Consider the following 12,261-nt stretch of genomic DNA (forward strand, 5'->3'; position numbering starts at 1 on the left):
TTTGAAGCATTGGTGTATGATGTCTGAGCCTTACAATTCCTGCAGTGCATGTCAAATATACAAGTTGGGTGGGATGGTTTGTTTCTGGTTAAAACATAACCATAGAATAAATTAAATGATGGGAAACACTTTCATTGGCATCCTCTAGCAGGTCTCCGAATGCAGAAGAGAAATGATAATTTAATTATCTGTTTAGGAGTGGCCAGGCATGTGGGTGATGCGCTAAAAGGCCGTGCCTCACCACACCTGAGAAAGATCTGTGCTGTTGGGATTCCTCCATGGGGTATCATTGAGAACCAGAGGGATCTAATTGGAAAAGATGTGAGTTGGACACATTTTAATAATAAAAGCCTTGATGTTCAAGGAACGTTGCAGCCTTCTTGCATACCTTATTTTCTGCTTGCTTCATGTCACTGGTTTGTCACTGTCACTCAGTAATAGAGGCTTAGATTTTGCTCAGCAGTAGAATTCTGTGGCATGTTCAGGCACTGTATTTTGCTTTTTGTATGTAAATGAATAGTTTTAAAATATTTATCTTACAGGAAATTGCCATTCCTTTTTAAAATTTTGAAATTAATTAGGGAATTCTCTTGTGGTTGTAAATGATGTATTTTTGTAATCATGTGATTCAGGATAAGCAATCAGGTTGTTGGTATACACAAATGGGCTATTAAATGTGTGATTTTTATTCATAGACTAGAACTTTATGTGCCAATGTAAGGGCACAATCGGCATAACTGTCGAAAAAAACTGGACAAGTAAAGTGAAATCGTTCCTGATAAATGATAGCTTACATGTCTTTATTGGGAATACACCCAGGAAAAATATGCCATTGTGTTTCAACTGTTTCAAAGAAAGGCAAGCAGTGACTGTGACTAAGGACTGCAAGCCTAATCAGAAGTGATTTCTGTGGTATTAATTGTGGTTTTGTTGCTTTTAAGAATCAGATGAAAACCCACGTTTGAGTAGAGCAGAAAAAAGTGTGATAGAGGCTTTCAGAACATTACAATATAGTGAAGAAATACATACAAGTGAGGCAACTTAAATGATGATATTTTGTTGGTTTCTTTGAAGATCTTTTTATTTTGGTTTTCTTAGGTAGTTTGCCTGTACCAGACTCTTGGTAATCCACTCAGCAAGCTAAGTACCCTCAACAGCATGCATTCTCATTTTCTAATGGCAGATGATGGGACAGTAGGCAAGTATGGGAATGAAATGATGCTCAGGAGGAATTTTGAGAAGTACATATCACTTCAAAAAATACACACAAGTGAGTACTGCTGTGGTCGGCTTTATGACAGAAAAACCTGTCCTAAAAGTTGTGGAGGTACTTGACATTTCCTGTTACATGTTGTACGTCTTCATTTGCCATAGATTTCACTGAGCTTGAAAGTTATTAATTACATGTGTCTTGAACTCTGAATATCAGGAAAATGAAAAGGACAGCATTTTTATAAAGCATTATGCACGTGGGCTAATTCGTATTTTGGTTTCTCAGTTGTAGAGACATCTAAATTACTCGGATTATTTAGTAAGTATTGAGCATTTGCTCACTTTGCAGTTCTGTGGTGTCTATATCAACACTAGTTATTTTCCCAGTATTTTGCTAGCTGGAAAAATTGTCACATTCAGTGGAATTCAAATCCTTCTTCCCCTGTTCATTACTTTTAACCTCTTCGGTCTTCTATATTGCAAGCCTGTGACCTCCTCAGATGCAGGAACAAAGACTGGTTGCGAAAGGAATACCTTCATCCAGTGCTTGTTTGTCAGATTGTGTAACTTCCATTGTTTGCCTGTACAGTAACTGAGTTATGGTATAAAAATTGTGATTGAAATATTTATTACATAGACAAATATTTCTTTTTATGCACTAGATTGTATAAATTATTTGTGAAAGTTCACTCTTACCCAGTGATTTAAATATTGAGATATGTTAAAAAGACAGAAGGGTTATGGTGTTGAATCCAGACTTTTTGTTATTTTTCCATTTCTAGTGCATCTTATTTGAAATTTGTTTCTGATTACTAAAAAATCTACCCTGCTGCTGTAAAACTTGAGACAGTCTGTAAAGAAGTGCCTGGTTACTTTTCAGTGTGTGTAGGTAAACAAATGGATGTTGACCATGTTTCATATGCTGTCTGTGGTTTGGGTTTATGTGAGAGCTATTGTAAAGGGCAGATGGATATTCTGAAGGATGTTTTGTCCTTCCAATGCTAGGGCTGCTTACAATTTTATCAGGAAGTTTTCATGGTCTTTTTGATCTGGTTGCAGAAGTCCTGTGAAAGTCTTAAAAAGTTTAAATCAAATTAGAGATGGTGAAGGCACAATTTCCTCTCCATTGAACCACGTATGAGACTCCTTCATGAGTATTTAGCAGATGTACTGATTTTTTTGTGTGGCTGAGACCCGTTTGTAACTGCTTATGTGTGTTTTGAAACAGGAATGGGCCAAGGTGTACCCATAGTTGTGTTGGTGGTGGAAGGAGGCCCCAACGTGATCCTAATGGTGTGGGAGTACGTGAGGACCAGCCCAGCTGTCCCCGTGGTGGTCTATGAGGGTACTGGCAGAGCTGCAGATATCTTGGCTTTTACCCACAAACACACAGGTGATACAGGGTAAGTAGTGGCATAATGCTCCTCTTCCTTGGTCTGTCATATTGGGAGGGACCTGAAAACACCTGTCTCAAAACCGCTGAGATAATTTCTAATGCTTCTAGTAATGACTCTGCCATGGTCTTTTGCTGGCTTTTACTTCTGTGAAGTAAGAGCAGTTTCTTCATTCTCTGCCTCAAACTAGTGCTGAAAGAATTATTCTCCCAAATTTACTATAGCTTTTTGGAAAGGGAAAAAGAAACTGCATCTAGCTATTTTGAGTTACTACAATGTTCTTTACCTTTGGCGAGGGACACTGCTGGGTGACCCCAGAGTGCCTGATTGGGTTTTGACTCAGTCCTTTCTCTTGCTGTCAGTATTCTGTAAGTGGGCTTGGATTTGTGTTGCAAAAGGCTTTTGAGACTAGGACTGGGGTTAGTTGCTGTAGGAGCCTCAGGCTGGGATAGGAGTAGGACTAAAGTTCCTTGGCTTTGGCTTTGGTTTACCCAGTGATAACCCAGATTTCTCATCCTCATTTAGCTGTAACTCTTTATTTCACCTCCGATGCAACCTCAGATGCAGACTCTATTAAACCTACCTTGACGCAAGTTTAGATCCAAATTGGAAATAAATATGTATATATATATTTGTATAGCCAAATAATATTTTCGTAAAAATTTTTCAAAGTCAAAAGGGCTTTTTAAATAAAAAACTAAATTTTAAAAAGGTAACCTGGGTTCATGCCAAATAAAAAAAATGAACAATTTAGTAAACTTTATATCCTAATTGTTTATTTATTATCTTTTCTAAATATTCTTTTGGGGGGATGTTGTATTTTTCCCTACTGTGTTGTATTGAAAACTTTTTTCTTCACTTGCCTTTTCTTCCATATTTTTGATCTTTTAAAAAGAATATCCCACCATTTCAAAAGAAAAGGAAAATATATATGGAAAGGTTAACAGAAAGATAAATGAAGGGAAAAAAGGTGGGAGAAGTGTGAACAAATAATAAGGAATTTAATTTTATCTCTGTATGGTTATTGAAAGAAAGAAAAAGTTTGCTAAACTTGTAGCTCTGTATTCACAGAAAATCGTTTGAAAATTGTTAACTTTTTCGTTTGTTCTTTTTCCGATAGTATATATGCATTGTCAGAACTAATGCCTGTGCAAATAATAGTTTATGTTATGGGATGCCTTTGCTTTGTTTTGTTGAAAGAAGGTAGGAATGAGGTCACAGAGAAGTAGAAATAAAAGAGATTACTCATATGTCTCTACTTAGCACAATTCTAATCTTTTGCTGAGGTGTCATTTGGGCTGGTAAGAAGCAGCTAAATATATACTCACTCCTATATCTCTTTTTCAGGGAGCTGCGCCCTCAAGTGAAGGAGGAAGTCTTAGCAATGATTCAAAACACATTTAGCTTGGGACAGAAACAGTCCGGTCATCTATTTCACATTTTGATGGAATGCATGAAGCACAGAGAGTCTGTAAGTGGGGTTCGTGCTCTGAGTTTAGGACATCTTCATTTGCTGTTACCCTTTTTTGCTTCTTCTGTAGTGGGTTGGTGTGGGCACAACAGTTTTAGAAGTTATAGTGTTATCTCTAGTATCAAATAACACAAAGGTGTCTGTGCTAATTTATATATCAAGTAGCTCCACAGAGTCAGTTTAGTTAACTTCTCAAGTCTCGATGGTTGCTTATGAAATGACAGCCTTTCTGATTTTAGTAAAAGACAAAACATCTTTGTTTTTGCAGGAAAGGTCAAGTAATTCCTACTTTTTTTTCTTCTCTAGTGCTGTCTTATTTGTAATTTAGAAATGTTTCCATCTGTTCTTCTACTCTACCAGAATTGTGCTAGAACTTGTCTCTGAATATTGAAATCTATTTTCAAAATGTGCTGGTTTGATTAGTGGCTCAGGTGCTCATTTGTGAGTAGAATTATAGAATGGTTTTGGTTGGAAGGGACCTTAAAGATCCTCTAGTTCTAACCCCCCTGCCATGGGCAGGGGCAGCTACGACTAGACCAGGTGGCTCAAAGCCCCATCCAACCTGGCCTTGAACACTGCCAGGAAGGGGGCAGCCACAGCTTCTCTGGGCAACCTGTGCCAGTGTCTCACCACCCTCACAGTAAAGAATTTCTTCCTATACCTACCTTAAATCTCCCCTTTTTCAGTTGGAAACTGTTAGCCCTCGTCCTATCACTACACTCCCTGATCAAGAGTCCCTCCCACCTTTCCTGTAGGCCCCCTTGAAGTGCTGGAAGGCTGTTATAAGGTCTCCCCGGAGCCTTCTCCAGGCTGAACACCCCAACTCCCTCAGCCTATCGTCATGGGAGAGGTGTTCCATCCCTCTAATAATTTTCATGGCCCTTCTCTGGACCTGCTTGAGCAGCTCCATGTCTTTCTTATGCTGGGGGCCCCAGAGCTGAACATGGTACTGCAGGTAGGGTCTGACCAGAGCAGAGTATAGGGGCAAAATCACCTCCCTCGACCTGCTGGCCACGCTTCTCTTGTTGCAGCCCAGGATGTGATTGGCTTTCTGGACTGTGAGTGCACATTGCTGGCTCATGTTCAGTTTTTCGTCTACCAGCACCCTCAAGTCCTTTTCCGCAGGGCTGCTCTCCATCCACTCATTGCCCAGCCTGTATCTATGTTTGAGATTTGTCCCAACCAATGTGCAGGACCTTGTACTTCACCTTGAACTTCATGAGGTTCATAAGGTTTGCAGTGTGCCCACCTCTCAAGCCTGTCCAGGTCCCTCTGGATGGCCTCCCTTCCCTCTAGAGTACCAACCACACCACACAGCTTGGTGTTGTCAGCAAACTTGTTGAGGGTGCACTCAGTGCCACTGTCCTCGTTGCTGAGAAAGATGTTAAACAGCACCTGTCCCAATATGGACCCCCGAGGGACACCACTCATCACTGGCCTGCACCTGAACATTGAGCCATTGACTGCCACTCTTTGAGTGTGACCATCCATCCAGTTCCTTGTCCACGAAGTGGTCCACCCGTCAAATCCATGTCTCTCCAGTTTAGAGACAAGGATGTTGTGCGGGACAGTATCAGTACTTTGCACAAGTCCAGGTAGATGATGTCAATCACTCTTCCCTTATCCACCAATGCTGTAACCCTGTCATAGAAGGCCACCAAATTTGTCAGGCACAGTTTGCCCTTAGTGAAGCTGTGTTGGCTGTCACCAATCACCTTTCTGTTTTCCATGTGCCTTAGCATAGTTCCCAGGAGGATCTGCTGCATGATCTTGCTGGGCACAGAGGTGACACTGACCAGCCTGTAGTTCCCTGGGTCTTTCTTTTTTCCATTTTTGAAAATGGGGGTTGTTTCCCCTTTTCCGGTCACTGGGAACTTCACCAGTCTGCCACAATATGATGCAATACCAAGTATTTGTTCTGGGAGTAATGACAATTGTAGCAATGATCACTAAAATGGAAACTACCCAATATGTTTTTATTATTTTTTGTTTTACTTTATTTGAGTACCTGTTTTCTAGTTGAAAACTGAGTAGATATCAAGTGTGTTGCATTTGTACGTTTCTCTGCTTTGAAGGCTAATCAAAAGGAAACAGAATTATGTTATTATGCAGTAGGTTGTTTCCAGTTTGTCTGGGATGCCATTACGTTAAAAACCAAAATGATAGATTTTCTGTCTGTAACAAAGGAGAATCATGTCTGGGCCTTTGCCATTGTTTGTGTTGAAATGTGTGTGATTTAGTCTACCACAGCTGTTACCAAGAAGAAATAACTACAGACATCTCTGCCTTATCTCAAATAGTATACTTCTGCATTTCTAACAGATAACCATATTTGATGCGGAGTCAGAAGATCAGCAGGACATTGATTTGGCAATTCTGACTGCACTCTTGAAAGGTACCTGTCTAAAAGTATGACCTGTTTTCATCTGACATACAGCCCCATTGGCTTACCTTTTCAAAGCAAAGGAGTAACATCAACGTGTGAAAACTGCTAGGTCCTTTACTTGTTTCCTAGGTACAAATATGTCTGCTTCAGATCAGCTAGATTTGGCATTGGCCTGGAACCGGCTGGATATTGCCAAGAAACACATACTGGTTTATGGACAACACTGGAAGGTACTATTACCTTTTATTTTTCACAGCAGCTTTACACTTTATTATGGTAACTAATTTTCTATGATTTGCATTTGTCAAGCTTTAATTAAGGAATAGTTTGATGGTTTGAGTCAGTCTTCTTGAGTAACCATCTTTGATTTTGGAAAGACATTATTCTTAAAATTGTAAAGTATTCAACTGCAGAGTGTTTCAGATGAAAAATCAGACACATTTGTTTCCCCAAAGAAGAGGTGGTATCTAAAATACCTGTAGTTTTCGCTGGCAGCTTTTCCAAATGATTTCAGTGGTTCTTCTGGATATGTATTCCTCAATCATTGATGGTCAAGGATTATTTCAGTGTAGCCCATACTACTCTTTCCTCCAAAGGAGTAAAATCCAAAGGAGTGTTGCCTCTATTTTCCTAGCTCTAGACAGAAATATAGAAATCACGGTCCCTTATGGTGTTACCAGGTAAAAAAAAAGGTAGAATTAACTGTGGTAGCGTGGCATTGTTTCAGATATCGTTTCTTAGGAATAGCTACAAGCCATGATTTAGACCTACATTGACTATATGCATGTGAAAGAACATACAGTAGCTTTGAATCAGTTCTATAAATTGTGGTTTTGAAGTTTTCAGATATAATACAGCATTTACCACTCCCTAAGTGAGTTTTTATGTACATAATATGATTTTTGTAGATGATTAATATAAAACTGTATGTGCCTCAACACATGCTATTCCCGTTTGTTGTAAAAGGAAATATTTTCTTCAAGGAATTATATCTGATGTTCCCAGAAGTACTTTTAAAGTTTTCTCTTCAAAGAATTACAAGGTTGACTTTTCCAGGTCTGAGTGCCTTTTCTTCTCTACAATGTGAATTTTGGAAGAAGGACAGTGGGTATATTTTTTTTAAGTGACAGTTGTTTGACACAACAAGTGAGTCGAATTTGTTTATCACCAGTCTATATTTTCCTGTGGTGTGTAAGGCTGAGTACATGTGGAGGACTATGCCTGAGATGTCTGCAATTTGGCATCCGTGAATTAAAGGATTTTGTTTTGTTGTTGTTACCTCTTTGGGCTCAGTTCACTATTGTGAAGTGGAGATGATCATGTCATGTTCTTGCACAAAACCTGGTAAAAATAAATGGAGTCGAGTGCCAACTGAAAGGCAAAGAAGAAAATTGTTGGTTTCATTTTCAGAATTTGAATGGTGTATGAGTAATAAGAGATATGCCAAGCCTAGAACAAAATATTGAATAGCTACCTGCTAAGAGAGCATCATTCACTCTGTGAACTGAATAAGACTAAGCCCTCTGGGGAAACATAATATGTGATTGAGCAGTGAGTAATTGTACTATTATTCATGGGATAAATTATGTGATAACATTTGAGTGTTTGACTGCATAACCTTAACAGTATCTCTGTCCAGCAGACTTTTGTTTTTATGGAATATGGAAAAGATTTGTGTATATACAACGACACGTGCATATTTTTGCCTTTATGACTTTTTTTATGATACCCTGTTATGTTTTGACTCTATGAAGAAAAGGTATTTTTCCCAATGCCTTCTTTCATTGTTTTATAGCACATACATTTTTTGTGTTTGTTTATTTTTTCCTTTAACAACTGTGCTGTGAACTGTTGATAAGCTTTATTGAAGCACAACTGTGTAAGAAATTAAAGAAAGGGGGACGCGACCTATCTTACTGCTTCAAATTCTATACTATTGCAGTAAGAGAGAAGCGCTCTTTTGCCATTTTTGTCATTGAAGTTATATGTTGGCAAGGCCTGTGAGTCTGCATTATTTCTTTGCGTTTACATGAGAAGTGTGACAGGTGACACTTGCTTTGACTGGTGAATTAGTATAAGTGATGTAATAATAGAATCATTTGTTACAGTACAGAATCATAGCATCGTTTAGGTTGGAACAGACCTTTAAGATCATCAAGTCCAACCGTCAACCTAGCGCTGCAAAGTCTACCACTAACCCATGTCCCTAAATGCCACATCTGCACATCTTTTAAGTACCTCCAGGGATGATGACTCAACCACTTCCCTGGGCAGCCTGTTCCAATGCTCGACAAACCTTTCAGTGATGAAATTTTTCCTAGTATCCAATTTAAACCTCCCCTGGCACAACTTGAGACTGTTTCCTCTTGTCCTGTCACTTGTTACTTTGGAAAAGAGACTGACATCCACCTCGCTACAACCTCCTTTCAGGTGGTAATTGCAGATAAGGTCTCTCCTGAGTCTACTTTTCAGATCTTAAAGTTGTCTTTTGGGATAGGCAGATCAGCACTGTACCCAGTGTTCAAGATATGGGATTCTTCACTGAGATATTTAGTGAAATACTAATATTTTATAGATTATTCTGTATTCATCTGAGTAGTAGTCTGTATGCCTCTTTCACTTGTTTCCAACTTATATCCAACTAATATTCATGCTTTCAAAAGATATGCCCGCTAATGTTTTTTCTGAGTTATTTCAAGACTAACGTGCAGGTAGGCTTGGTTCCCAAATGTACCTTATTTCACATTTACCAATATTGAATTTCACCTTTTTTGGCTGTTTAGCCGGTATTATGAGATCTTTCTGCAGCTCTTCCTAATCAGCTTAATTATGATGAGTATTTCTGTATCTTCAGCAAGTACTGTAAAGTCAGTATTCAATATGTGGGATTTTCTTGGTCTCCCACCACTATTAATAATCTTTTTCCCTACCATTTGATCAGTTATTAAACAATTGAAGGAGCTTTTGCCTTGTGATAGCTTAATTTGTTTAGAAGTCCTTTAAGAAAACCATCATTGACAGCTTTTGTAGGGACACAAATGTATTGTATCAATCAGGGACCCTTATCCTAATTGTCCCTGCCAAATTGTGGCAGAGCTCTGATTTCATTCTACAAAATAACTGCCTTGCTTCTTCTTCCTCTACTGTATTTACCCATGTTGCTGTTACTGCTGTTCCTTATTGTAGTTTCAATATGTTTGTCCTTACAAAGTTCTAACCGTATTGATATGCCATACTTTGACAACTTGTACAGTCCTTTGTCTTTTTTAACGATGTATTTTCTACCATCTTCCATTCTGCTGTTAGAGGGGCAGATTTCAGCTATACTTCAGTTCCCTGGGAACAATTAGGTGAATACCACCTAGTCCTGACAATTTGCTACCACTTTACAGATGACTTCTGTAATCCTTTATACTGACACTTCAATTTAACACAGTTCCTCAGATTTATCTGCCATAAAGAACAGCTTTGATGTAGGACCTTTCCTAACATTTTTCTTTAGTGAGCAGTGAGGCAATGAATTAATTTACCGTTTCTACAATAACCTTGTCTCCTTGCATGTTTCCTTTATCCCTTGATCATCCTCTGGCCTTATATATTCACTGGCAGTCCCCCTCCTCCTGCTTCTCTGCTTCTGATGTGCTTGAAAAAGATCTGTGTACCTGTTCATACCTATTTCAGTGCAGCTGTTCATAGAATCATAGAATCACGGGATCATAGAACAGTTAAGTACCATTTTGAATTAAAAGTCATTGTCTAATAATGAGTATGTTCTCCCCTTCAAGTAAGATGTAAAGAGCTAATAATAAACAAGCCATACATCTCTTGCTGCATTTCAAAGCAGAAATTAGAGTGACATATATTCCTGAAAGTTTTACTTTTGTCTAAGAAGGAAAAATATCTTAAATAACAAAATATTCTTCATGCATTGTAAACAAGATAAAAAAAAGAAAAAAGAAAATCCACAGGCACATTTTTAAAGTTTGCTTTTGGCTTACTTGCATCCTTAATTGAAGAGGAGTACCTCTCCAACTGTCCAGGTCTGCCAGATGCAATTGTTAGGGTCTACAGTTTGTGCATCATTGTTGTGGTTGTGTGTTCAACTTTTGAATTAGATATTTAAGCAGCAATTTTTAGGTGGTTGTCCATACAGTCTTAGTACTTTTCTGTCTGATAAGTGTTTTAAGGAAACATGCACAAATATGCACAGATTGTGGCCATTTATTCAGAACTCTGGTCCTAAAAGTTCAGAAGGTAAAGATTGTAACCAGCTGTAACTATGTCTCAAATGGACTTTACAATGAAAAACTTCGTTCTGGAGGTTACCGGGTGGCTGTCTAAACCTCTTTAGATGAACTACCAGTGCATCTAAAGGAATAACTGCTTGAGAAAAATTTGATACAAGAGTGGTCACTTTGAGATATTTCTGGAAGAAACATCAGTAATTCAGGAATAGTGCATAAGTTTTCTTTTCATGTGTGACAATTCTGTAACATTTATTGGTCATCTTTTAATATCACTTCTACCAAACATAAATATGTGCATGTAAAGGACTAACTTCATGTGCCAAGTTAGCACTAGCACCTGCCCTGTTTGTGTGCCAGTGTCCTCATTTTGCTCACCCCACTGTATTTTCTGTGTGTACGTGTTCTGAAGAAATTATTTATATGGATTTATATGAACTTTGTACGTCCAACTCCTTTGCTATTTTGCATGTAGAAATCCTGCTGAGCTCTGTGCAAGTGAAATGAGTAGAGGGCTTTCACCATTTGGACACTGTTGTAAGTAGAGCCCTGCTTCGTGGTGTCTTTGAGAGAGTTTATCTTAACACAGATTCTCTCTCATATTTGAAAAGAAGTCTGCTTTAAAGAACTTCAAGTTCTATAAAGAGATCTTGAAATACAGTACCTTGAAATGACTTTTGTCATATGTCAAAAAAGAAAAGCTTCCCTCCACCCCCTGCATTATCATACATTAGCTTCTGAAGTGAATTAAAAAGTAGGGAATGTATTATCAGAGTCTGGTTAGATGGAAGTAGAGACAAGTTTCTACAGACATTGCGTTTATGGAGGCTCAGTTTTACTCCCCCTTTCTGTTGGATTTCTTACATAGATGCTTCCTCCAGCATATTTTTCTTTTGTACTGCGCACTTCAAGTATATGTAAAGACAAATCATTGTGGTAAAGAGATCCCTACCTGTTCAGGAATGTTTAATTTCTTTCCTAAAGAAGATGATAATTTTCTAAGCTTTTCCTTCATCTCTGTCCTTCTGGAGGTTGGTGTCTTGGAACAGGCAATGCTGGATGCTTTAGTGATGGATCGTGTTGATTTTGTAAAGCTGTTAATAGAGCATGGAGTGAACATGCACCGTTTTCTTACTATATCTCGTTTGGAAGAACTCTACAATACAGTGAGTATTTGAAATTCCAGTCTACGACTTTTGATAAGATTGCCGAGAAAAAATACAGTTTTGCTTAAGAGATTTGGTAATTAGGCCACATTTTTATGAAGGATTTTTGAAAAAAAAAAGAAGAAAATTAATGGAGTTTGACAATTTTTGATTGTACTATTGGCTTTTTGGATTGATGTCACAGCTTTTTATTTTTGATTCATTGACATGAACCTGTCTGAGTACTCACCTGAAGCTCATGAGAAATATGTTCTGATTTTAATCTGGTATGTTATCTGTCATGCTTATCTTGCTGAAAATGGTATGTTGTTTAACCAAAGTGATACCAACTTCTTGCTAGAATATGTCAAGATTTAAGGTAGTAGAAGTGTTGCAGATCAGTGCTGAA

At 38.3% G+C, this 12,261-nt stretch overlaps 1 protein-coding gene across 1 annotated transcript in view; it reads left to right on the forward strand.

Moving 5' to 3' along the window:
• The window catches only part of TRPM6 (transient receptor potential cation channel subfamily M member 6), a 105,226-nt gene that overhangs the window by 45,488 nt on the left and 47,477 nt on the right, over positions 1–12,261 (forward strand). Inside the window, exons 6-12 of the mRNA XM_086479342.1 lie at positions 197–321; positions 1,099–1,270; positions 2,441–2,615; positions 3,954–4,077; positions 6,400–6,472; positions 6,593–6,693; positions 11,739–11,873. Coding sequence (XP_086335468.1) covers positions 197–321; positions 1,099–1,270; positions 2,441–2,615; positions 3,954–4,077; positions 6,400–6,472; positions 6,593–6,693; positions 11,739–11,873 — 905 coding nt within the window. The remainder of the gene's footprint in view (positions 1–196; positions 322–1,098; positions 1,271–2,440; positions 2,616–3,953; positions 4,078–6,399; positions 6,473–6,592; positions 6,694–11,738; positions 11,874–12,261) is intronic.

The sequence above is a fragment of the Leptosomus discolor genome, chromosome Z, assembly GCF_034619465.1.
Source record: "Leptosomus discolor isolate bLepDis1 chromosome Z, bLepDis1.hap2, whole genome shotgun sequence".
NCBI lineage: Eukaryota > Metazoa > Chordata > Aves > Leptosomiformes > Leptosomidae > Leptosomus > Leptosomus discolor.